The 27,403-nt window shown below is 37.9% G+C and overlaps 2 protein-coding genes across 3 annotated transcripts in view; one reads left to right on the top strand and one right to left on the bottom strand.

Moving 5' to 3' along the window:
• Positions 1-16,209, top strand: part of RPRD1A (regulation of nuclear pre-mRNA domain containing 1A) — a 43,805-nt gene extending 27,596 nt beyond the window's left edge. The window contains exon 7 of the mRNA XM_054060277.1: positions 13,935-16,209. Coding sequence (XP_053916252.1) covers positions 13,935-14,084 — 150 coding nt within the window. The 3' untranslated portion in view covers positions 14,085-16,209. The remainder of the gene's footprint in view (positions 1-13,934) is intronic.
• A 144-nt stretch (positions 16,210-16,353) lies between these two features.
• Positions 16,354-27,184, bottom strand: C2H18orf21 (chromosome 2 C18orf21 homolog). 2 transcript variants are annotated; one of them, XR_008448813.1, is made up of 6 exons: positions 27,035-27,184; positions 25,984-26,006; positions 25,041-25,240; positions 21,732-21,940; positions 21,085-21,307; positions 16,354-20,230 (listed from the first exon to the last, which is right to left on the bottom strand). XR_008448813.1 is itself a non-coding variant. In XM_054060280.1 (5 exons), the coding sequence occupies exons 1-5, from the start codon at positions 27,106-27,108 to the stop codon at positions 21,154-21,156; spliced, it is 660 nt and encodes a 219-aa protein (XP_053916255.1). In that variant the 5' UTR covers positions 27,109-27,183; the 3' UTR covers positions 16,354-21,153. The 2 variants fall into 2 exon arrangements, 1 of the variants encoding a protein (XP_053916255.1); XM_054060280.1 differs by having other exon boundaries at positions 16,354-21,307; positions 27,035-27,183.
• Positions 27,185-27,403: the final 219 nt, after the last annotated feature.

Below are 27,403 nucleotides of genomic sequence, written 5' to 3'. Positions count from 1 at the left end.
GGAGTTTTGTTAGAGTGATACTTGATTGGTAGCTTCCAGCCATATCTTTTCAGCCTGCACTCATATATGATTCCATAACAATAACTAATGTAAGTGAGACATACTGCATGGGCACCAGTAAATTATGTTTTCCTATTTCCCCATTTTCTGCCATCTAGGAAAACATCTTTTTGTTGCTAGTTGTGATTTTTGGTGCTGTTGGTTTTTAAACCAACAGTACAGTAAGCAATTTTTAGTTTTAAACAGTTTAGATTTAGAAGCTGTGCCACAGTCATTAATATCGTGTACACTGACTCTTTAGCAAAGCAATTGAGCATGCCATCTTTAAAAACAGGCATTTCTTACGCTTGCTGTCAGAGGTCGTGTAGTGAATTGAATGCTGTTTCCAGAGGAAATGGCAGAGAAACCCATCATTTGGCATAGGTTCATACTAGATGCAACCTCTGCAGAGAGAATTAAATTCTGTCCATGTGTATACCTATTAATTTGCTCTTTTGGCCATAACACAATTACTGTGCTTAGCTATGCCAGTATGTAAAGATGTAGGAGTGGAAAGTCCCTGTTTATAATGTTCTTATCTGTGGAAGAAAATAAGTATCCATGCTCAGCAATGTTATCATAAAGCCCTTCTATTGTTAAGGCTGGAAGACTGTGGAACAAAGCACTACCAGTGATGTAGGTACAAACCCAAAGCAAAAACTACAGTCACTGCACATTGCTTTGGTGCTGATGAACATGCATGAACTTTTTCCGAAAACGTGTTCCTCTCAATAATTCCTGATTTTCTGGATTTCTTGTTGTGCTATAGTGGTGTCTTAGAACACATGCAGCAGCAAGAAATCTTATGTGACTAGGCTATTCTCCAGAAAGTAAACTTTAAACCACTATTCGTTTGATTTCCTGGGTAACCTCACCTGTAATTTGTCTGGATTGCCAGTGCATTCTCTTGGTGCGATGCCTGTAAGACAAAGTTATCACAATGCCATTGAAAGTGTAATGGACTGTTCCTTCTGCTGCTCTTTTGTACCAGTGTTCTCAGCATTTCTAGAAAAAAGCACCTTGAAAGTTCTTTTTTTTCATCTTCTGGCTGATTAGTGTCTTCTGTCTTACACAAAGAGAACAAGACAGGCCAGTTTTGTGGAACATAGAGATTTTCCTTTATTGCCAACCCACTCTCCATTAGAGCTGTTTCACTTAGTGTTAACCCTTGAATCCTAGAGAGGTTCTGCTTTATTATCAGACTTTATTACAAGTATTACTAAGATTGTACTCCAAAGCATCATGTTACTGCTTTTAAGCCAGGTTGCTGAAAATTGCTATGATGTCTGTGCAAACATAAAATTATTGTTAGTTCGGGGTTTTTTTGTCAGATCTTGTGGTATAGAGAAGCTTCGTGTCATTGTACTGAGTAGGAGCATCTTATTTATTCTCTTTGTGTGCTCTGCTCACTGTGTATGTACGTACAGCTTGGCAAATATTCTAGTGCCAAACCTTTGAAGCCATGCTGGACAACAGCTGCTGTAGTCAGTTGAAAATTAATGTTCTTTCCAAGCAACATAATCAGAAAAATTGTACACACTCAATAGCAGTTCTAGGTTTTAACTTTATGCTTCTGTTAAACAGTAAGCAATAATTCTTACTCTTCTGAGGGTAATTCTGCACGTGGGGTGTGGAATAATCTTGATCACTTAAACTTCATTTTGGAGTTACCTGTAAGTGTTCATTGTCTTCTGGTGTCTGAATAGCTAGCATCCAGTTAGGTAATAACTAAAAGAGCAAGAGAGTTTACAGAAGCTACTATTAAAAATACTAGAAGTAATGAAGACTGAGATGTATATTCTTTAACTATCTTCAGTTCTAAAATGCTGAGCACAAACTCCAGATTTGTATCTTTCAATGTAATTGAATAAGACCTGGTATTTAAATATGTATTTGTTAATTTAAGAAAATATAATTGTATTCTGTGGTTTAAGATTTAGAGCAGATTTATTTTCTGCATGTGAGCCAGAGCTCAAGTTTTAGTAGGAGAAAGTTGCAGGGATATACTGAATTTTGTTAAGAGATTCAATAAAATGAAAATGGGAATGGCCTCAGGCTGATCCATGGGAGGTTCAGGTGGGACATAAGGAAAGTTTCTTCTCTGGAAAGGTTATCAAGCACTGGAATGGGCATCCCAGGGAAGTGGTTGAGTCACCATCCCTGGAGGTATTTAAAAGACAGATACATGAAGTGCTTAGTGGACAGGTACAGCTGGGCTTGATGATCTCAAAGGTCTTCTCCAACCTTATGGTTCAATGAAAAACAAAGCTATCAATGAAAAACATAAATGCACAGATGAACTGTTGTGAGGCATAGCACGCAGGCTTTCCATGCTGCAGTGGGAGTGAGGGGTACTGTACAGTTCTGACAACTCTGCAAGGTCCAAACTTTCATTAAAGCAACTTCTGCAGGAGACTTTTTCAGGGCACATGTGTGTTGAAGAATATTTTTTCTTCCAATATTTCAGTACCTAGCATACTTTTATGCTACATCACACAGCTTTTGCCGTGTTGCACAATGAGCTTTCTCTGCCAAAGTTCGGTTGATCTTGAAACATAACGGAATATGCCCTACACAGTCAGATTTCAGCCTACATATGAATGACTGTGGGGAGGGATATTTTCTGGTTTTACTTGTCTCCGTTGTCTTGACTGTTCTTAATAAGGTAGCTGCAAGCAAGTCACTTTCCCTGAACAGTAACTAAAAGCATGGTTTTTCATTTTGTTCCTTTTAGCTATGAAAGGGGGAATGGTTGTGCTTTGTGTGCACTATCAGCAGTTACTTGCCCTGTGTCAGTGGAGGCTCCTCTTGCTATGTCGTTGCAATATCAAGGACATGCCAAAGCTTGCTAGGAGTCTCTGAGGGACTCGTTTGGACTACTAGACCCCTTCAACTTGCAGTGTCTGCCTGGCTTGGTGTTTTTCACTCACAAGTGGGTTTGAAGGGTGCCACTAGAGAAATTCCCCTTGCCTTTCAAGGCAAACCCTTTAAAATTTATATTTTTTTAAAAAATCAATGCATGGTGACTTTTACAGTCACTTTTTAAGATGATATCTTAAATTTGGGTGCCAGTCTTTATTATAATTCGTGGTTAAATCATATATTTTTAACATAAGAATACCTTAGCTTAGTGCTTCACCTCCTAAATGGCGGAAGTGAGGCAGTGCAACCGTCACGCAAAAAGGCAGAATGAAAGCAAAATGAAGTACCCAGGCCTAATACTCAAGCCCTCAACCTCGTAGCAGGCTGGAAACACATACCCAGAGGGCATTTTTATACTGTTCTTCATAAACACGTGCCCTGCCCCACAACTGATATGTCCAATAGATCAGAAATCTTAAGACGTGTCCTGGCAAGCGGGCTTTGCTGTGCCAGTCAGTCAGTCCAGCTCGTACCTAAACTTCAGATGCCGATTCAGATCTGCTGGCTTTTATTCCATTGGAGGAAGTCCCTGTTGTCAGATGCTAAGCAAAGGTTATTTTCATTTTTTCTTTCAAACTTGATGTTTCTGAGAAATCTGGAAGCATGAACTTATGAACAGACCAGTTTTTAACAGTTTACTGAACAAGTAGGGAAGAGATATACAACTATTTTAAGTTCTTAAATTGCCCTATAAGCCATGTATATTCAATTTGTATTTAATCCAGTTTGCCACAATGGTAAGCCCTTTTCTGAAGCAAGAGTACAGTCTCCATTGCTACTTCAGGTCTTGTTTTCTCAGGGAATTTGAAACAGCTCACCAGCAGAATAAGACATAATTAGTTTGCAATTTGGACGTCAAATCTGATAAACCCCGTGTACTTCCCTGTTTTCTTAAGGTATTGTAAGGAAAAGCAACATCTTGAAAGGTTTTAGGTTTTTACTTTAGTCTGTGCAGATGGAAATAGAGCCTGAGTTTTTCTCTGGAACCTTTGGTGCAAATCTAATTCAGGTTTATGAGAGTGAAGTTTATGTGAATGAGAGAAATTTGGAGGATCTGTCACAACGAAAAGCCCAGAGTAATGTAACTGGTGAAAATGTACCTAAGTGACATGCAAGAAGCACATGGCAAAACGGAATTTCAGTGATTTACTGCTTCATATAATTCCATTTTTTTCAACGCTATGGAACACCAAATAACTAGTTTAGGAAATACTGTGAAGGAACTGATGAGGAAGAGTAAGTGTGTATTTTATTACTGACTGCTGAATAGTTATGAATCTCAGACATTAAAATTTTTATTAGGAATATCTGAAATGCTGTGTTGGCAAACAATGGTTCTTGTATTCTCTTCAATTCCAAAATGACACCTTTATTAAAAATCAGATGAAAAGTGAAATAATGAAAGAATTTTTTAGATTACTTGCATTTTTCTTTCGTAACATTTCTAATGAAATAGTCCTGATTTCATTTGTAAATACCTTATTAATAAATTACTTTAACAACATTTAACTTACTGCTTTTTCTTGATGACCCAATCTTCCAAGGTAATTTCATCCCCAACTGTATAGCAATACCTACAAAACAGAAGACCCTACAGGTACTCTTACAGCTTCTATATAAACCAGGATAATAATTTTAAAGACCTTTTTAATGGAATACAGTTGGCTTGAATGGAGGAAAGATGCTTTAAAAAGCTAGGACATTTTAGATAGAAATGATTGCTAACCTCTGACCCATGTTTTCTTTTATCAGTAGTTCACAGAAGGATGTGTATTAGTGGGGTTATTGCAAGCCCTAGGCTTTTGGGATGAAAATAGTTCATAATGGAAAAGAGAATATCAGGAAAAACACTGTAAATGTCTTTCCATGTTCTTTTTAATGCTGTTTCCTTGTTCTGTGCTCTGCTTTTTCTCTAGACTTTTACTTCTCTGGTTGCTCATAATTTCTGCCCTGACAACCTCTTTTTACACTCTTTATTTAAAAAAAACCCAACCAAACGCCTAGCTATTTGAGCAATTCAGAATTGGGTAAATACTGTAAAAATGAGTACGTGTGCCAGATTTGCTGTGTAAAATTGGTTGTTTGATAGGAGACATTTGCATTGTGAATTTTTCATGTAACTACTCTGTGCTGTCTATTGGTATTGCTTCCATTATGCATAAACATTCTAATCGTAATATTTTAATACTAAAGCTTTAGGATAAGCACTGTTTTTTTGAGGTTTTTGTTTTGTTGTTTTGTTTTGTTTTGTTTCTCTATGTATTGTTAGGAAATTAAGTTTCCGCTCCCTCCTGGTTAGTTGTAGAAGGGGTTTGATTATTTGCTTGCTTCAGGCATGGTAGAGTTTTTGTTGGAGATATTCCCAAAGGACATAAGAGAGGCAGTTTCAAGAAGTAAATCAGAATATCTTCTGCTGCTCTTTAGTTCTACCTTTCCAACTTTTATCTTTCTCATGCTCCCAACCCCATCACTGAACGCTGCATTTGGAGTATCTATTTCACACTCGGCAAAAGGAGAGAAAAGCAAAATTACCGTGCAGTATATCAACAATTTGTCTTATGCAGATAATTATCAGTCATCTAATCTATGGTTTCAACTCTCAAGTGACACTGAAAGTGATACTTTCAACTCCTGTTAAAGCAAATCAGGCTTGTGAATGCTTCTTTTTGAGCTGTAACTAAATCCTCTTCAGAATCCATGTCTCTAAAATGAATGTTTGAACCTGCTTAATGAAATTGTGAGAGTAAGTTGACAAGTGTAATGTGAAACTGTCTAGCTGCTGATAGAATTGATTAGTGTGTATATACATTGTATGAGCCCCTGGCATTTCTTGTTTTATTTTGAGAACTATTCTTTAAAAATCTCTTCAAGAAATAGTCATATGCCCTTCAGGTAAGACTGTTATGGGATTGTAAGGTAGTGTCCTTCACAGCTGTTTCTTCAGGCTGGATAGGAGTCAGTTATGAACTGAGAAAATAAAAGACAGGAATAAATATTTTTTTAAAAAAAACAAGATAGTTTGAAGAGCTTGTTCAAACTGTCAAAGACCAGTTTTGCACAGATGAACCTGAACTGATAGATTACTTAAATAACAGCATCAACAGTCTGGGCTCACTGGTAGCAGAAAGTTGAGGTCCTCTACCTGTAATTCTTTTTTTTATTTCACTTGAAATATAGCTAATACCCAATCTCTGGTCAATAAAACACTTTTGAATCAAACATTTCTTATTAGTTTTCTTTCTTGCTCACAGGTTAACAATGAGTGCCTCTATACTGCAGTTGCAAAAGCTTATATTCATTAGCCTGCGTTAAGCTTTTTGCTGCTTTGTTTAGACTGCTACTTATACTTTGCTTTGCTGCAATATATCTAGGTGCCATGCTTCTGCTTTATGGAGATCTATCTTTGACAAAAGAAAAGAATCCGAGATGATTGTCTCTGGGTTGTCTATAGATAAATCCCCTACCTAGTGACCTGCAGTATTACTTTCATTCTTAGATTCACTTTTCATTTTCAAATGTTACAGGTAGTCTTGGCTTTACAGGGTTTTCATACTTGCCGCTATCTATTTGTCTCTTTTAGATAATGAACATCGAAGTCCATGTTTTTATGGTTTTACACACACAGCGTTAGCTTTAGAAAGATGAGTTGCACATGCAAAATCTGAAGTTGGACCTGAGATTGTTGTAATGACCTGCAGGTGATGGTTGTGTAAAATGAGGAATGTGCTTCTCTTGTACACAACTTTTATAGTTCACCTGTTAAGTATAGTAAATATTTGTGCCTCAAGACTTCACGTTGCTTTTCTTAAATGCATTGCTAAAGGCATGTTTTGCATAATAGACAATCAAAATTTTTCATTCATAGATTTCCTTTAAAATTGAACTCTTGATATCCTTTAACTTGAATTTCTTTCAGATCATTTGTGAATAGATGGAACTTTAAAGAAGCTATCTGAAAGCCTGCAGCCATTTAATTTTTTATTTTTTTTTATTTTCAAAACTCTTCGGTTTTATCCCTTGTAAGTGTGTCTGTATAGGGTATCAACTTGGATATTTGTTTGAGCAAAATTGCTCAGGGTAGTTCTGAAGTGCCTGATTGCTTGTCATCAGAAGTTCTCCAAAATTTCCTTCTTTTAGCCAAGATTTGAAACTTAAGAGTTCAGTGTAATTTAAGCACCTTTTGGACGTTGTAGCTTTGAGTTTATTATAATGGCTAAATTTTCAACCAGATAAAAATGCTGTATCAGATAAAAAAACACAAGGAGACCACAGATTTAGCCTAAAGAAAGCATTGTTCATTCGAGCTGCTGCTCATGTCTGCCATATTGAAATGCTTTAAATTAAGTCATTGTTCCATAGAGATTCTCTAATGAAATTGATGTCTTTACATAATTATTTTATTAATTAATGTGCATCACTATAGACCTTTTATGACTGAATGGAGGTAAATATAAATCAAGTAATCCTAGTAGTATTCCTGGTAATTAAACTTATAAGTCCCTATTTTCTTTTCTTAAGCTTTCATAAACATTGACCAACAAAACGGAGGACAGGTTTGTAATAGCACAAACTTAAAAAAACGCCTTTTCTTTGAGATGATGTAATTCATGTGCTCTCTCAAAGCATTATGGAATGGGGAAAGCCCTCTATCTGTGAGGGCCATGCATTTTGATATACTAATGAAAATTAACCTGAATTTAATGAAATTAAAAGCCTTTGGAAAAATCTTACTTCTAGTATACTCATCAGAGATTTTGTAAAATATAAGTAACTTCCATGAAGGGCTTCTCTGCCAGAGAGATTTCTAGCTTGGGCCAAAGAAGATTTCTTCTGCAATTACAACTGCATAAAGTTGTTCTCTGGCCTGACCACGAGTCAAGCACCTGACATGAGAGCAGAGAACTTCTTCCATGGTGAGTTGTCCATGGCTGCCACAAGTTTAAGTAGTGGGGAGGTAGAAGCCAATAAGTTTGAGTGCAAAACTTGGACAGATGCCAATGGAACTTGACACCAGAGGCTGCAGAGATTAAGAAGGGATCCAGAACAAGACATCACAATAAAGAATGGAATAGGTGATCGGCTGGCTGAGAAGAAAGGGAGTGACCATCCAGAAAAGCATAACATCATGTAGAACTAAAATGGAAGGAACTGGTATTCCTTTGAACTAAGAATGAAAGCAAAAACTGGCATAATGAGATAGAGAGATCTAGTGGAGGTATTATATAGGCAGAGAACAGGGAGAGTTTGAGTAGAGGACTGGGGATAAATAGGAGGAACTGGAACCAGATGCAGCCAAAACTATAGGCAAAGTAATGAGTGCAGACCAGAACTAGAGAGGGGGAGGGCTTCAGATATGGAGCCAGAAAGGAAGGAAATGGAAACAGGCAAAACCCAGCTGTGGGTGTTTGTATCAGATATGAATACAGGCATGATGGGAGTCTGAGAGACATTGAACAGCCTTCCTGGGCAAAGAGATTGGTTCTAGGAACAGTGTTTGAGGCATAGAGATGAAGATCAGGAGTCCACATGGGGTGAACGAGACTTGAGACCCAGGTTTAGTATAGAAGGAGCTAGACAAAGGAATTGCATTTTCAAGGAATGGGAAGAACAGTTTGTGACCATTGTGAAGGACTTCACATTTCTGATAATCACAGTTCAGATAAGAAATGTTCTGGTACAATGCTTTGTTGCTGTTCGCTACTGCTGCACTCAGGAAATTTTGGGTTGAAGATCTGCAGAGATCTGCAGTGAATTCCTGTTTTCACCACAGAATAATAGTTGATGGTAGGCAAAGTCAGTTAAGCTTTCCCCAGATGGTTACTAGTTTCATTTGTGGGTTTCAGACTTCTGAGTTTATTGCTTGCTGTTGCTTCATTTGCAGACAGGCTGAGAAGTCTCTAATATTTTAACTTAATTTAGATAATTTGCTTTGAAACATTAAGTTCTTGGTAGTTTCAAGTACTAAGAAAAATAGGATACTCAAAATCAGAGGGTGCATTTCATTTTCATCTGTCGTCTCGAAGTTTTCTGAAGAATAAATTGTATTTTATAATGGTGAACTATGCTGTTAGAAAACCTATGAGAATATTAGTAAATCTGCACACAGGGTAACGCATACAGTAACTGATGCATGGGGCAATGCGTAGAACGATAAGGAATAGAGCAGTCACTAAGTAGGTGCTCATTGCTTCAGTGCTATTTATTTTGATCTAGATGCGGTAAGGTCTAGTAAAAGTGTTATCATATTTGCTAGCATACTGAAAAGTTAAAGCTTTCTTCTGAAAATCTGTCTTCTAGTAATGTGTAATGGAAGGTTAGCCAGTTCAGTGCTGTCCTCACCGTATCATAACTGTCCTCAGTTTTTCAACGTGTGTGTGATGCATATAGATGTGTTCAGATTCTGCTCAGGGCCTTAACTGAAAGTTATTTCAGGGTTTTGTTCTTTAATACTGGTAAATAGGCTGAGCCTTTAATCATACTGGTGAGGAATATGAACCATGCCAAATTTTTAAAGGCAGCACAAAATTTAACCCTTCTTATCTGTTTCCAGAGCAATGGTGAGGCTTATGAGACTCCTCTAAGTGTTTCTTGCAGAAAAATATGCAGACTGGGTAAGGCATTAGATTTTAACAGGATGGAATCGATAAACAAATACTGTGTCTCTGAACTTCAAAATCTGTATATCAGGGTATCACATGTCTTCTGCCTTTGTCTGACCCTTTAAAGATTTCTAGTGGTTTCTGTGAGAAGCCTTTGCTCTGTGACAGAGCTCCAACATCTGTACCTGAAACTGGGAGGTTAGAGTAGACCTAGAAAGGCAGAGATCTCAGTTTTAGATATGCTGTACATACAGGCCATGGATGCTGATGTACACACATGCCCTCAACACCTTAAAAGCCACTCCAGTCTTTTGGGTGTTGTTTTTCTGTATTGAGAGTATTCCACCTTACCTTTCTTTCCATGGCTAACACAGGTACAGATTAAATATTTGTGTTTACTGAAAACCTCTTATTGTGGCTTTGGAATCAGACTTTGTTTCTTTCACTTTGCTTTACATTTTCTGTCATGCAGTATTTTGATGCATGCCATAACCTTAGTGTTCAGATGAGGGTTCAAAGTCATATTAATGTTTTAAAAGGAAAGCATTTCTGTGGAGTTTCAAGTTTTTTTAACTGTACCACTTCCCTACGGTAATTGCAGAAGCTATATTAAGATCTATTTCTGTTGGAAGGGAAAATATCCTCTGCAGTGCGCAGCCTGTTTGGCTTGCCCATGTTTTTATTATTCATGATGATTGTAGCATCTAATAAAAAGTTATTTGGCTTTTTTGCCTACTATATATTTGATAGAGAAGTACTATTAAACTGAGTGTGGGATCCATATATTGTTAGCATTGCTTTCACAATATCTATATTCTACACTTTTGAGTAACAGAAACTATAGTAATCAGTGGGATTTTAATGAGCAAAATAAGTTCTATTTATCTCATAAACCTAGTTTTATGAGTGGAAGTAGAAAAAATATTGCTTGAAAGTAGTGTTATCTTAGGCCACTGAACAAATTGAAGTGACTTTAATTCCATACATCAGGTTGCCCTTATATCCCAAGAGTACGGTTCTCCATAGGTAGCAAGCAATGCAAATTATGCTCAGGGTAGCAAAAGAAAATATTATACTTCTGCCTGTCCTTGACTGGTTTGAAGTAAATAGCTTGAATATTGCCTTATTTACATGGGGGTAATTTGAAGTATATCTGAAAATCAACATAATGAAAACAAAATTGAACTTCTCCATGAGGATTTCTGCAGTTAGGATTGTTAACATGGGTAAACTGTTACTTGATTGTATAGCAGTATATAGCATTTCTAATGGAGCAACCATATCAGAAATAACACCTAGATATCCCTATTCCTGCTCCTCTGCTTTAATTAGGTCACACCATCAATATATACACTGAGGAAAAAGGTTGTAGGCACATGGGTATGCTCTCATGATAAATAATGAAGGCTGTACATATAATGAGTATTGTTAATAATGAATACTTAATACTTGTATTCCAACAGTCCAGGACTACTACGGTAACACCAGGACTTATATTAACAACCTTAAAAATATATAAGCAACCCTTAGAGTCACTGTAAAAAGCAGCCTCCCTGAAGGTACTTCGAAACTGCTAAGTCACTGTACTTCCAATGCAGCTGTCTTTTGGACTTGCTCACCAGTTATGAAAACTGAATATTTCTAGAGATTTCTAGAATGGTTTGGGGAGTGTCATGGAAAACGAGGTGCTCTGGATAAGATTAATAAGATTTCTACTTGTGGGGGAGGATTGCCATGGACATTTAACCTGTAGTTGCAGATCTCACGTATTCTTTGAATTACCAAAATTGTATGAAAATTGGATTCCGTAGCTTATACCGCATCCGTAAAATAATGAACTGTAAAACCTTATGTATTTTTTTATTTACTCTAGTTTTATAGTAAAAACCTGCAGCAAATTTTCTCAAAGCTCTCTATTTCTGAGAGGCACAAGGAAAAAATGTTGACTCCTTGTGAGCGGGCATTCTGCTAAAGGTGTTGGTGAGAGGAAGAAGACTGTATTATGTGGAAGACTGAATTTATGAGAACATTTTCCTTAGCGAGAAAAAGGAATCTACTGTCAGTAAAATTGATCAAGCTGGTATTCACTAGGCAACAAGTCCCAGGCAAAATTTATATGGAAAACGTTGGATGTCAGAAATGTGGTTACTATGGAGATGATTTGTTATCAGCTAAAGGAAATTCTAATGGACTGAAGCAACTGGTAATCTAATTTAAGGCACATTTCAGGATTTGGAATAAAATCTAGAGAGGACACAGCTGCTAAGTGTGATCTCTGTGTGTTTGCATAGCATCACATTTGAGCTTATGAAGCGATACTGATCTGCTGCTTCACGTTCCTCATTGACAGTGATTCAAACACCATTTACAAGAATTTAACTGCTGGAATGGCTTTAGAGTTAATTTCTTTTACTTATTTTGTGCCTTTTGAATGTTTTGATTCTGCTTACAGTTCTACTCATCTTCTTGTACAGCAGTACGTCTTTCACAATAGAGGACAGGTCTCCTAGCTTCAAGCTTACTCAAAGCCCTTGTTGCCCAGTTCTCGAACTCCAGCCATCCTGCTTCTCAAAATAGTGGTTCTCGTTAACTAGTGTGCTGTATATTGCAAAACTGCTTCTTTTATTTAGTGATGAAGCTTACCTTTCCTCTGCAATCTGTACTAAAACAGATCCTGAAAGGGCAAGAAGTACTCTGTTGTTGCCTTTTGGATGCAGGCAAAGGACTATGTCTCTTGCACAGAATCAGCTCACCGAGGCCTTTGGATACTGCTGTAATTTTAGATTTGAAACAGTGAAGTATTTGTGGTCTTTCGGCATTACTGTAAGGTTGTAGGATCAGGATACAGCCCTTTGTTTCCATAGCCATGTCCTGAAGTCACTAGCACCAGATGGTGTGTTTTGGGCAAGTGTGAGCAAGTGATGGTTTTCCTAGGACCATGGAGATTGCAGTTGTGAGACTTCTTTGGCGTGACGTATTGTAACAGGAAAGCTGCTTTGCCCTGTGTACCGTCACCAAGTGCTTAAAGTTCTGCTGACTAGGTATCTGTAATTTTCACTGTGTTTAGTATCTTATAAGACTCTGAACTGTGTGTAATATTTGGTTTTTAAATATAAGTTACATCGAGGAATTGATGATCCTAATTCAGGGACGCTTTTTTCCTCTCTTTCTATGTAAAGACTTAATTATTATTTTTCTTAGCGATGGGTTACCTTCCTATTAAGAATTTAAGATTTCTTATGGTTCTTTAACTGCCTGCAGTAAGAAGGACATACTGCTGCTAACAGTCTCAAACTTTGTTTTATGTGTGTTGGACCTTGTCCAATAATCTCAACCATTTAACATTTGTATTACTGTATTTAACATTTGTACTACAGTATTGAGTTCTACAACCAAAAAGTCTTTTCACTGTCCTTCCTTTTTTATTCCATGCTATTAACAGTATGGAAAAATATTTAAAATTATGTTTAGACCTTGTAAATAGCATGATTGCTATCCTTCATAGACTTTTGTGCAGCGTTTTTATACTTGCTAGAACTTTCAAGTGTTTACATTTGGCACATTTACAGGATCATGTAGATTTTTTTTTTCCCCCACTGTTATTTAGAGTGGTTATAATCATAAGATCTGGTTTATCCATGGACTGATTATCCAAGCTGTAGGTTAAGTTTCTTGTTGTTTCCAGACATTCCTAGGCTGCAGCAAAACCTGCAACCACACTAGAAATCATCTGCATTTGATGTGTTGTGAATTACAGTATATTTTCACAAAGAACTGCTTTGCCTGCTAATGCTTTGTCTCTTCTGCTCTCCAAAGAAATGTTTCCAAGTTTTTGAAATGTAAACATTCCTGTAAAATTTAATTAAAATTAAATAAATTTTAAAAATTTAATTAAAAATACTTATATGATTGGTCAGCTTGGTGAGGCTGATCAACAGGCCTGCTTAAGTAGAATTTGATTGATTTTCATTCTTTTATCAGTATGAGCTGAAATTAACTTCTTTGACATCAGTAAGTTTATCCGCTCATACTCTCTGAGTGCTAGTAGAGTATATGTATTGATTATCCTTACTACAGTTTCTAAGAATAATCTGGGTTATCTGGGATTGTCTTCCTTGTTTAGCATTTCTGCACTTACAATTCAAAGCAAAATAATCCCATGGCTATGCTTCTGAACTCAGATGCTGAGAAAATGCTGGTACTGGTGTCTCTACTGGTGTCTCTTCTTCCTGTATACCCAGTTCTCTGGGTTCTCACCTATTAAAGGATGTGTAGTCATCTAACTGACAGAAAAAATTCTTTAGAAAATGTCAAATGCAACAAATAGGATTATATTTGCAAAAGAATTTCATGTTGAATTCTTCTGCATTACAGGAGTACAAACGCAAGCTAGCCAGAGTGTCCCAAGTACGGAAAGAACTCAGGTCACGGATCCAGAACCTGCCTGATCTCTCTCGACTTCCCAATGTCACGGGCAGCCATGTACACCTACCGTTTGCAGGAGACATCTACAGTGATGACTGATTACAAGAACATCCTTCCATAACCTCTACTTTTCTGTGAAATGGGGGGTAGGTCAGACTGATTGGTACTCTTGCAGTATTATTTTTGTATATTGTTGGAGAATGTCAGTAAAAATACTCTAATAATTTATAAAAAATGGTTTAAAAAGTTGATTTGTTTACTATTTTATTGGCCAGTGAACATAAGGGTACATTTATAAAAGTGGCATCTCTGTCTATTACATTGAAGAATGGAAAACTATATTATCTTTTGTAAAGATTTTAGTTGGGTGCCCTGTAAAAAAACATGCTAAGATTTTTCTTACGTATCCTATATTTAATGTAGGTCAACATATATAATCAACACATACTTCTAACTAGAGGCATTTCAGTTGCTAGTGAGGGAGTGAAATGTGGAAATCGCAAGCTTATGTTTGCACAAAAGTTGATGCAATTTAACGCAAAGTTAAAAGTGATCTCACTGTCTGTTACATTGAAATTACACACTTCCAAAACAGGTCAGGTGGTTTTTGTTGAAGTGAATGTTAGTAACCAATTTTGTATTGGAAAACCTGTCATGTTACACTGAGTAGATCTTTAAATGACTCAAAATACCGCAACAGTTTAATATCACTTAAAAGTCAGCATAAGAAACTATACAATTGATCGGTTTAATTATGTTTCAGAATTGTAACTTTCCTTTTACAGCTGCTTAATTTCTAAATTAAGGGACCATTCATTTGTACTCGAATCCCTTTTTGGAACATCCATCTCCATCTAAAAAGGTTAATCTCAGAAATGTGAAGCCATTCTACAGCTTTAATTAAATTGAAAGGTCATTCTCTAAACTGTCCCTGTTGTTAAATGTCCATTATTAGAATTTGACAGTGCTATGTACCAGGATGATACAGCCATGCGGTACATCCTCTTCCACTGAGAAACTCCAGTGGCCAGCACTGGCTTCCAGCTTCCCACCTCCACCCACTCCAACAAACATTTCCATTTCTTGATTGTCTTTTCTCACAGAACAGAAGGAGACAGTTCAGGCCAGTTTATATGTTAAACAGTGGAAAATTATTACTGAGTCTCTGTTTTTAAAATTCCCTTGGCACAAATGGCACAAATGTATTTGTCTGCAGGTAGCCGAGTTTGGGAAAAGTCCTTGTTACCGTACTGTGCACCAGCTTTTAAGTTGATTTAAAAACTTAAAGGTGCAGGCAGGTATCTAGCAGGTTGCCAGAAAGTTTAAGCTTTTCATTCAATTGCAGCTAGGTGTGTAATTGTTGAGGAGTGATTTAAAAAATGCATTCTTGTCCCTTTGGCATTTAGATAGGCTTCAGCTGGATATATCATTAGAGTGTTTAATGATAGCATTTCGTTTATGGATTTACACTTGTCAGGCATTGCTTTGTACCAGTTGAGTACCCAGTTCACAAGCTTAACACTCCTTCTCATGTGAAAGCAAATTTTTGTAAAAAAAAGAATATTCTTCCTGTTCAAAAGTCAAAGTGATTCAAAATAGCCCTGGAGTGAAATTGTTGAAGGTAGTGATCTGGCACTTGTAATTGACTTCTTTAAGGCTAATCGCTAGAATACTTGTGGGATGTGAATGGAGAATTGTCCTTCTTTTTAAAATAGATACACTTGGACATAAGCACCTCAGTCCAATTATTTTCTCCTATGGAAGTTGCCATGAATTAGACCTCAGTTAAGCAGGGAAAAGCCCCCAGAAGATAAATATACAAGCTGTTGACATAGCATTCCATAGCATGCATTGCAGAACATTGATTTAATAAAAAAATTGGACTGATGGATAAGAAACCTGAAAACAGTTCATCAGAGCTCACTAGCTGTCCAAAGATTTGTAAGTTTTGAGTGGCAGTTTTCCACTCCATACATAGAGAAAAAGCCCTAACTATAATGAATAACAAATAACAACACAAGAAGGGTAAACAGTGAATTCATTGTTAAATCTCATCTATGGAAAACTTAATTTGTACTTAATTTGTAAGTGCAGTGGCATGGATTGTTTGGAGTGCATTGAAGGGTCTAAGTCTTGGTGGATACTCAAAACTATAAGGAATTAAGCATAAACGGTCATTTGCTACCTTAATTAAAAGTAATAATAAAGTTGAATGCTATATTTACTTGATCTTTCCCGAGTATTTAAAAAGACATGACACTTCCTTCACTAGACTTGTTTTTTGTATTCATAACTCTTGGTGATAATGTTGTTTATCTACAGATAATGTAGAACTGATAAAAGAATGAGGAAAAGTCTTACCTTATTCTTGATGTATATAAGTTTTAATTTTGAGAGTGTGCTATTTTCTGGATATGTTTTTCTCTATTTTACTGTGAATTTGTTTACTTTGAGGAATATTTAATAGCTGTTTTTTTGGAAATGATCCCTCAACTTCTGTTTGGAAAAGAGGACTTCTGGAAGGTAAAGGTCACTCATACCAAGTGTCACATAATAGGGGCTGTATGGTATGTTGCTTTTTATTTATATGGGAAAGGCATCGTGTATCAACTAGATAGAAAATTTTGTATTGTAGCTGTAATAGCATTGCAGGAGATAACATGCTATGATACAAATGCAGCCCTCTAATATTGAAAGTACCTCCAAATTCTCAGGTTCCAAAGCTTAACATACGTACTTCTGACATCTCAGGAAGAAAAGAAGTTGGGTGGGGAACAGAAGAGTGCCTAAGAGCTAAAAGGGAGAACATGCCTGAGTGGAAATTAAAAGCAAAACAAATATCAACTTTTGTCAAAACAGAAATAACAATGTGAAACTCTGGACAGCGCAATGTTTTAGTTGTAGGTGGAGTTATACAATAAAACTGCTTTGGGGTGTTACCATCCTGGGAATGAAAAGATGTGGGTATACCCCCTCCCTCTAATCTAATGTGGTCCGACTCTGCTCAAACCAGAATGCCCACTCTACAAAAGGCACAATTATAAATATCCAAACATTTTTCATGTAATAATAAAAGCAGAATACTTGGATTACTTGCTTCGCTATATTGCACTTTTGAGCATTCTCTTAAAAAGAAACAGAGACAAACCTGCAACTCTGCTATGTGAGAATGCTTAACTTGGAGGTCACTGGGACTGCTTGTATATTCTAGTGTTTACAGGCAAACACTGTGTTTTTGCAGAACATTTTGAAAGGTGGCAAGAATATTACCCCACTTAGTGTTTTTAGAAATAAATGTGAAGTCCTTACTTAGAAAAATTACCATTCTTAGAAACTGTGTTTCATTACTCTTCTTGAAAGTTCAACTACAGCCTGCAGAAACATTAGCTTGTCTGTTTCACTCCATTAATGTTTGTATTAGTATATTAAACCACCTCAGTTAGTCCCTAGCAACACAAGCCAGTCTACGTGCTTATGTATTTTATCTGAGTAGTCTTCTGAATGTTGAACTGTGAGCTTTATGATAAACTAACATTCCTATTTACCTGAAGCTTAAAAGGCAGTGTGTTAGGACTTCCACAGACACATGTCATGGTAAATCAGTTTGGTACTTTAATGTTGACCCAAAATACTTATGTAAGATGCAGTTGCCCCCTGCACAGATGACCATGGAAGACTTGGAAGTCATGCATAGGCTTTATTTGCCCTCTACCGAGCAGCTGGATTTCAATCTTCTGAAACATAGGGAAATACATTCATAGGTGTGGGGTTTATTTCAGTGGAAAAACATGTGAACTAGAAAACCAGCACGTCTAAAATTTGACCATTACATTTATAAATATTTAGAGCCGGTTCTGCTTATTACTCATGCATATAATCACAGTGACTATTCCTGCAAGTAAAGAAAGCAGATTCAAATGTAGTTTCTGAAGTGGAATTTCTTTTAAATGAATGACCAATTTTGTCTCAGCTCTTATTTCAGTGTAACATTTATCTTGATTAAGTAGTAAATCTCTTCCATCTTGTTATTTAGAAATCTAATTCTGATTTCATCTTTACAATATTTAAAGTATCCTAATAAGCATGGTGTTTTTGTGGGAATTTGCAAAACTTCAATAGCACTCGTTACTTGTTTGCAACAAAAATAGGCATTTGTTAAAAGCTAAAAAGAAAAGTTTGAAATGTAAAGATGTTTCATTATTGTGCTTTTCTGACAGAACCTGTAATTCTTGTGTAATTTATGTCCTCAGAATAACACCTGTATGTAAGCTATTTCATATTTAATAGAATAAAACCTTGTTGTAAAAACATCTTTGAAATCATTGTTTATTGCTTGCCTACTCAATCTCATGGTATGAGAAATGGCCTTTGTGTAAACGGATCCCTGTACTTAGGAGTCAACCAAAATCTCATAGTGATGCTGGGGAAACGATCAGTACCAATTCCGAAGTTTATTATTCCCTATATTTGTATTTTCTATAATAAAGTGACGATTTTCAGTGAGGAACAGGTGTGTCAAAAAGTTGGAGGTCATGTCTCTAGAACTGTAGATTTCTTAAAAAGAAATAGTGTTGATGTGTTCATAGTTTGGCCAAAATCTATGTTTCTTCAGAGAGGAGGCTTGAGTGCGAGGGAACCTGTTGCAATATGCCAGCCTCAGGTTCCCAATGCTCAAAAATGGGAAAATGGCTCAAACTGATGTTTCAAAATAAAACGTTTTGGCTGGACTGGTTATTTTAAGGTACATTTTGTAGCATTTTTAATAGATGGTACGATGCTATTACTGTCAGTGATCTACATACCATTGCATAGGTAGAACTTGTATGAGCTGGGAAATAACTCTTACTCTATAACTAAACACCTGTGCCCAGGGGCGTGTAGGACTGAGAACCTTCTTGGCCTTGCTTTACATAGTCTGGTTGAAACTCTGGCCTCATTAAAATCAGAGAAGCTGTTTCCTCCTCTTCCAGCTGTTCAGATGCAAACCAGTAATGCTGCACAGCAGAGGTTTGGCAGGGGGCTTAGCAATAGTCTGTTACAGCCAACAATTAACCTTCAGTGTTTCATCAGAGTACAGAAATATGCTGAAGGGAAGACTGCATAAGATGTGTATATATGTGTATATGTACATGTATGTAAGTATACGCATCTCATGTGTGGATATGTATGTATATAAATATATACATTATAGAGATATGTATAGACATATATAGATCGCTCTCTCTAAAAATATATATGTATGCATATATATGTTTTTTCAATACACTGATTCTGTGGAAGTCCAGTAACAGGAAAAGACTGTATTAGAGGCTTAGGAAGAATGTAAAAGCACTTCAGATGATAGAATGTAACAGCACTTTCAGCATTCTGAAGCACATGTGTAAAACAAGAAATGGCACATACTGAGTGATTTTTTTTTCCCCTATTTTTTCCATGTGAAGCCTCACAGAACGCACAGCAGTGGAGTACCTGATTTGTGTAATTTTAATATAAAAATTTATTGCGAAACTAGTTTTTAAAATACTTTTTTTCTAGTGCACATTTTCCATCAACAAGATTGAAGTATATTTTACAGAGACATGGATCATAAATACAGCAACAACAGATGAATTAATGGTAATTTCTACACTGGAAAAGGTGTAACTCCAAGGTCCATATTTTGATGAAAGAATGACAGTTAATTTGATCCTAAACATACGTAAGAAACAAATGGCAGTGACCCTTTCAAAGCTATGGTGCAAGTGCTGAGGAGATATAAAAAGGTTACATGCCAATCTTCCAGACTGTAAGTAGAATTTGCAACAAACTATTCTCCTCTGCCCTAGATTGTTTTCAAGTCTGCCAAGTTATTTTCTGGCCTCATTTCTCCAGTGCTGTTCATTGAGTCTGAATACACTTAAAGGAAACTATTCATTAGAACACGAAAGGAAAATAAAGACTTTTAAACCCCCAAATTTAAATGAATTTAACTGATTTGATTCTTTTTTCAGAGGGGGAAATCTGAAGCACGATTTGGAGAACTGTCACCGCAGACTATACGCACGGCAGGCTGTACTCAGTCATGAATGGTGAGTTTCTACTGTCCTTTCTCACCTCTGTGCAGAACTGAAAATGTAAAACCTAATAATGGAGATTGCTTTAGCCTTGACAATGGTCTATTCATATCAAAATACTTCAGTGCAATGTATTGACTACTGTCCAGGGCAAACCTAGATTTCCAGATTGAAGTCCAGCAACTCTGAAACCTGATAAAAATGAAAGATGTTTAAGAAAGAAATTCTCTCCTTAGTCGTTTCTTAATGATACAAAAGTGACCCATTTTTGTAGCACCAGGGTAACCAGAAAGGAAGCATTCCGTATTTTTTATGACTGTGCCACTCTGATAGCAGTAACAGCTTATGGTGCTGATAGCAGTCTAACATGGAGCTGTCAGTTGGTATTGAGAGCATCCCATGTCACAGTGCTGTTTTACAAAGTTCTGCATTATTCTGGGACCAGTATCATCTGCAGTCCAAATCACAGAGAAGATTCTTAAGAAAATGAACGAACTTAATCTGGTGATACACCGTTCTCTCTTTGTATATAAGTACTGTTTTAAAAAGGAAGCTATTTTGGAACCTTTCTAATAAAGGCTGTGCTGAAATTACCAAAGGTATCAAAAGACAGGAACACTAGATTGAATCCTTGAAAATACACCTGCAGCAAGTGCCATGAAAGTGTCTTTGTTTTACTGAAACATGCAAAGCAGGGAGCAGATAAATTCTGTTGTGATATATTAACTTAAAAACAGTGGGAGAGCGAGGTGGAGCAAACTGCAACCCCCAAACCCAAGACTGCTTTCAGGTCTGCCAATCCATTTTGGTCCTGCCGGACCCAGTATTATCAACTTCCTCAAAGGATAGATCCTGACTTTAAATTCTTGGGCCGTTAGAAACTGCAAAACATCTTCAAGATTCCCAAGTGTATTAGACTGGCTATTCTCTCATCTCTTTCATGCAGATAATCAGTCCCCTTAGAAATACAGCTTGCTACTAAATATTATGGTCTATGCTTTCACAGGGTACATGCTGTTAGCTTGAGTTTTAAAGAAATCACTAACCTTGTTGACTTACTAAAACTGGATCAATACCTATTGCTGGAATCTTTATTCCTTCAAAAGAATATATAACTAAAGTAAGGTCAAGAAGGTTTTCAAATCTGTCTTCTGGCTTTTTTCTTTTTCTTCTAGGCTAAGCATCCGTTTTAGCTTGGAAAAGTGAAATTTGGAGTTCCGGGGAGTCCTGGAAGCAGAGCCGGTTGTCGCCTGTCCAGACACACATGCTCTGAAAAACAAAAGACTGGAATGCATTAAAGGTGAGGAATCAGAATTAACATAAAGTAACTATGAAAATACATATATATATTTGCATGAAAAATTCTGAACATAGCATATTTTCATGTGAAAGTAAGCAGTCTCAAGTATTACTTTGCTATGCAAATTTTAAGCCAGACATTTCACGTTAATGATAGACATATAATTGTTCATTCTTCGCACATCGCTGCTTTTCATTAGAATCTCCAGTTTTAAAAGTTGGAAAGTTAAAATTGATGTCCTCAACCACACCCCTAAAGAAAATTGCTTAGGTTTCAATTTAAAGTTTATAATAAAGTGACTGATCTGAAAACAGTACACGATGTCCTTTCCCAACATGACATAATACGCTCTAATTGGCAAAATGCATCTTTAAATAGGAGAGAAAAAGGTACCTGGAAAGTGATGAAGGACTGTTCCCTTTAGATCCGAACCTATTGCAGCTTAAAGGGGTCACTTTGTTTGCAGACTGAATTTTTACATCTGGTGTCCTCAGACTCGATTTAATACTTGGAGTGCTAGAATTGTGCATCTTGGTAGCTAGAAAATCCCTGCTTTTACCATAATGTCTTGTTGTTTTGTTGCACGAGTTGCAAGTAACCAGCTAAGGAGAGAAGAAAGGAAAAATCAACCATTTTTTCAGTCTTTCCAGCTCTATGTTATAAAGCCATTGTAAGAATTATCCAAACCATTCTCCAAATAGCATGGCACAAATTAAATATTTGCTTAAGTGAAACATGAGATATTAAAAAGCAACATATGCTTTACAACTAGTATTTTCATTCAGGCTTGTTAAGCCAAATATATGCTATGTGTTTATACAGAAATTACTCCACTCCCCAAGGAACTAATTTCAGGAGACCAGTAACTCTGAATGTAACATCATACAGTGAAATACAGAAAACCACCCTGCCAAAACAGAAAGATGAAATGGCACCTGGATATATGATATCTTGAGTATACATTAGGGGTATTCATATTTTGCTCAAAACCACAACGTAGAGTGTGATATATATTGTACCCAAATGAAGTTATATTCCACACTTTCCAAGGAGTCTTGAGATAAAATATTTTAATTACCAAACCCTCAAAAACAGTAATCCATACATAGTTACAGAAAGTCTTAGTGAACAAAGCGGAGGCTTTCTATTAGTGCTAAAATAATACAATACAGAGGAGCTTCTAAACAAAGGGTACTTTGAGTTCTATCTGTTTACCTTCTAGGCTGCAGGCAACTTCCAGCAGCGCAGTATGTTGCAGAGGTGCATCAGAACAGATAATGTCAAGACAGTCACAGCAGCTGTCAGATATTCCTGATATCCCTGACTGCCATGGCAACTACTCTTATTAAGAGACGTGAGAGTAATACAGCCAGACAACTTTTTGAGGCACGCAATTACACTGACTGAAAAACAGTTATGTGATGTTTCCAGTTTAAAATAAATACTCCAAAGGATGTCACAAAAATGTTTTGAAAATATCTATAACAAATAATTTTTCATTTCAAGTATGTAAATTTACTTAAATTCAGATTGCTTCAAAATAATTACATTTAGAAATACCAAAATGAAATGTTTTCATTTATGGGGTTTGACCGTCTCTAGACATTTTGTCAGCCCAACAAAATAAAAAGGAAAAACATCATTAACTTATATACCCCAGGTACTGATATATTTCCAGTTCCCCTAAATGAAACTCAGATGGGGAAAAAATCCTCAGCATCACATGACGATTCAGCACTCCACGGAATATAAATGGAGCTGAACATCTTACAATGCAGAAGCTAGCAATGCACAGCTAGTTTCCACTGCCTGAATTGCATATACAGTTTAATTCCAAAAAGTTTAAAAGCCCTGAAGTAGTTCCTATGTTATACGCCTTTTCACGGCTGCAGCATTCTCAAATCAAGTTATCCTTGCTAAGAACGGTGTCAGAGGAACAACCTGTCATATTGTTGCTTGGTTTAATTTTCAGCCACAGTCAAATTTTCATTTTCTCAAGTCTTGGGTATTAGATTATGGGGATCTACATTGCTAATTTTGAGAGCTGTCAGTTGCTGACAGCAGTATTCTAAATACTTAAAACCAGAAATACTCAAATCATAATCCACAGCACTAACACAAACTGAACTGAGCAGAAGTGCAGCAAACTGTAATTACATCCCAAGATTAGACTATTACTCAGAGTTTAAACTGGACCTATTTAAAACTGAATTTTAAACTACTGATATGAATGCACAGTGCATCCTACGAACCTAACCAGCTACAGAATAAGTGTAAGAACCCATCAAAATTCCCTAGGGCACTGTTCATTAGTTGTGTAAAGAGACAGTTCTTAACACGCACTAGAACTTTGCGATCTTATAGCAGAAGAACAAAACAAAGATTCCAGTTTCTCAGATGCTATTCTTCTCTCCAAGCTGTAGATCATAGCTAAGCACCAAAACACAGCAAGAGAAAAGGCAATTGTGCCTTACTGCAACACATTTTTAGCTGTGACAGCTGAGAACCTCTGTGATACTTCCTCAGTTTAATTTTGTATTGACTCTTTAATTTTGACTCCGCAAATTTTACTCCCCAAACCAGCAGACTTGCATCTGAGAAAATGCCAAGCATCCCAGCAACCGCTGGGCACAATAGGGTGCCATCTCATTTATTAAGCATCCATTCACATAACCTGTTTTAATAGTAATGCATGCATTTGCAACGGTAGATTAAATGTATACTATTATCCCTCAAATAATAGTAATTAGTATATAAAATTGTAATTAAATCTTATGTTCCTGAGTAATTTTAGGAAAAAGAGCTGGAGCCCCAAGAGCAACATTAAATTGTTTAAATCACTTACATGGTTTAGTTTTTAAAGACTTCCTATAAACAGTAATATTCAGACAAATGTAAAAAATTTGATTTGTACAGAAGGTAACAATAATCTGATGTAGCCAGGATGGTCTACTGAGATAAAGGAACTAAAGCTTCTAAGTTGTAGATGTATCTATTTTTAGACAACTGATACAATTGAAAAAATCTAACAATCACTCAGGCAAACCCTTCTTCAGAGCTGAAACAGAGGCAGTTAACGTCAAGCTACATGTACTGGCCGAACAGCCTGACTTAGCTAAATGGTGTGTTTTAATTCATGGTTTTGGGTATCCTTAGTAATGTATTTCTAAGGATTCTAATGGATTTTAGTATCTATGTGGCAGTATTAAGGCTCTGCATCTAGTAGAGTTGCCTGGTCCTAGTTTTGCCATGTTGAGAGGAAAAAAGGAACAGGGAAAAATCTGCCAATCCTGCCATGTATTGCAAAGCTATGCAAAGGATACAGTAGCTGGCAATTACTTAATTTTCAACAAGATCTTAGACATCTGCAGAATCTACCTAGACTGTTGCTAAAGAAATCAGAGGCAGAATAGAGCCATTTGTGCAGCTTCTCTGACATGGGGGGTTCGGGGTTTTTCTGGAGGGCGTTACTGTTCTTGTCATTGTGCTCATGATCTCTCTGTTGTGCAGGGTAAATTTTTAAAATTTTTACTATAAACATCAGTTATCCCAAAATAAAGGAAGAATTATATGCTCAAGAGTAAAAAGAAATGTGTAGGTGTGAGCTCCGCTTCTACGAGGAAGATTTCCATTATCTTTTATGCCTCTGCAAGATTTCAGGGAAACAGCTGGTATTTGGCAGTTCCAAGTATATATCCTTACCAGAATATTTCTTGATTCTCTGTACTTTTTCAAAAGCTTTGTCTGTTTCATGTTAAGTTTATGGTTCTTCGCCTCTCGTTTAAGAACTTTCTCTATCCGTGGAGTCAATTTCATCTTTGGTTTGAGACGCACTCGGCAGGCATCGGGAACTAGGAACTGGAAGCAGTAAGGACATGTCCTTTCTAATCCACATTCCTTATCTACAGATTAATAAAGATAAAAGAGTAAAATTTAAATGAAATAATAACATTAGGCAAGCATTAAAATGGTATGATTCTTTTTTATCGTTATCTAAGTAGGTATGTTTTTATTTTCAGATGCAACTAGAACACAAGAGGAAGCCAAGCACCAGTATGTGTAGCAGTATGCGATGAGCTGAGCACAATTCATGCTAAGCTTATGCAGAGCATAAGTTTACACAGTATGTAATCATAAATTTTTCTGGAAAACTTCAGTTCCTTGCTAAAAATCTTTAATGACAGAGGCTCATAATTCTGCAAGGAACTCCATGCAGGCACACCCTTCTGCTAGAGCAGTGACACCAAAACTTTGTAAAGCTCTCTGCTCTTTTTAAGGGAAACAAGATGATAGTGTCTCAGCCTGGGATGAAGAAATAGTCTCAGAAAAATTTCAGATATAGCAATACGAGGTGTGCTCCTGCATCTACCTTATTACTTCCTGCTGCCAGACCTGGAGTGGAGCAGCTATAAACCCCTGAGAAAACACATGGGCTCTGCTGACTAGCAAGTACTCCCATTTCTGCCAGCAGCTGCAAAGCAGCGCAGGGGAAAAATGGCGAAGAAAGAAAAGCCTGCCCCTATTCTTAGGGTCACGTTTCTGCCCTGTGCACTGTTCTCCAGACGGAGGAAGCCTGGCTGGCCTCCTCTCTCCTTGGCTGCAGCCGCCCCGGCCCCACGGTGTGATCCTGATGTCCCTCACTTGCCTCGGGAGCTGTGAAGCATCCAACTGTGGGGGCAAAAAAGCACAGTGTCACATGACGGGGCATGAGGCCAGGGTCACCCGCACACCTCACCAGCTGGGCCTTCTCACTCCCCACACCCCCCAGCGCAGCCCCTCATAGAATCATAGAATCACCAGGTTGGAAAGGAGCTCTTGGATCATCCAGCCTAACCGTTCCTATCTGCCACTAAACCATGTCCCTGAGCACCTCGTCTACCCATCTTTTAAATACCTCTAAGGATGGTGACTCAACCCCCTCCCTGGGCAGCCTCTGCCAGTGCCCAATGACCCTTTCCGTGAAAAATTTTTTCCTGATGTCCAGCCTGAACCTTCCCTGGCAGAGCTTGAGGCCATTCCCCCTTGTCCTCTCCCCTGTCACTTGGGAGAAGAGGCCAGCTCCCTCCTCTCCACAACCTCCTTTCAGGTAGTTGTAGAGAGTAATAAGGTCACCTCTCTAGCTCCTCTTCTCAACGCTAAACAACCCCAGCTCTCTCAGCCGCTCCTCATAAGACTTGTTCTCCAGCCCCCTCACCAGCTTCATTGCTCTTCTCTGGGCACACTCCAGAGCCTCAACATCCTTCTTGTGGTGAGGGGCCCAGAACTGAACACAGTATTCGAGGTGCAGCCTCACCAGTGCCGAGTACAGAGGGAGAATCACCTCCCTGGACCTGCTGGTCACACCATTTCTGATACAAGCCAAGATGCCATTGGCCTTCTTGGCCACCTGGGCACATTTCTGGCTCATGTTCAGTCAGCTGTCAATCAACACCCCCAGGTCCTTCTCCTCCGTGCAGCTTTCTGGCCAGACTTCTCCTAGTCTGTAGCACTGCACAGGGTTGTTATGCCCTAAGTGCAGGACCCGGCATTTGGCCTTGTTATACCTCATGCCACTGGTCTCAGCCCACTGACCCAGCCTGTTCAGATCCCTTTGCAGAGCCTCCCTACCCTCCAGCAGACGTAACGCCACCTTCTTCCACCTCCTCCCTTTTCCCCTTCTCCCACCCCGTCCCTGAAGGCCGTAGCGTCGCCCTTACAGCAGGAATCGCGCCTGGCCCGGGCAGCTGCCCGCCAGACCCTCCGCCGCCACCTCCTGGAACCACCGCCCCATGCTGCCCAGCCGCACCGGAAGCAACACCACTTAGGCCCGGCTACCGGGAGCAAATGGGTCGGGGAAGGGGGGCGGGGAGGGGAGCAGTGCAGCGTTTCGCGAGGCTCGGCGGGAACTCGCGGGCGCAGCACTATGGTTCCGAGCGTGGTCGAGGCTGCGCTCAGCTGCACCCGAGGAGCGAGCCGGGGGCCGGGGGCAGCCGCTGTGATACAGAAAATGCTGGAAAATAAACTCTCCAAGACTCGATTTTGAGTTTTAGAAAGCAAGCATCCTTTATCAGCCCTGGGCAATACCA

Source organism: Cuculus canorus, chromosome 2 (genome assembly GCF_017976375.1).
Source record: "Cuculus canorus isolate bCucCan1 chromosome 2, bCucCan1.pri, whole genome shotgun sequence".
NCBI classification, from domain to species: domain Eukaryota; kingdom Metazoa; phylum Chordata; class Aves; order Cuculiformes; family Cuculidae; genus Cuculus; species Cuculus canorus.
The sequence above is the reverse complement of the archived record's forward strand: the minus strand, read 5'-3'. Positions and strand labels throughout refer to the sequence as shown.

Coding starts and splice junctions, on each gene's coding strand:
- C2H18orf21 (XM_054060280.1), bottom strand. CDS start 27,108: ATGGGGCGGTGGTTCCAGGAGGTGGCGGCGGAGGGTCTGGCGGGCAGC. Junction 26,007..27,034: donor GGCCAGGCGCGATTCCTGCT/GTAAGGGCGACG, acceptor TTGCCCCCACAG/TTGGATGCTTCACAGCTCCC. Junction 21,308..21,731: donor AGTCCTTCATCACTTTCCAG/GTACCTTTTTCT, acceptor TTTGTTTTTCAG/AGCATGTGTGTCTGGACAGG.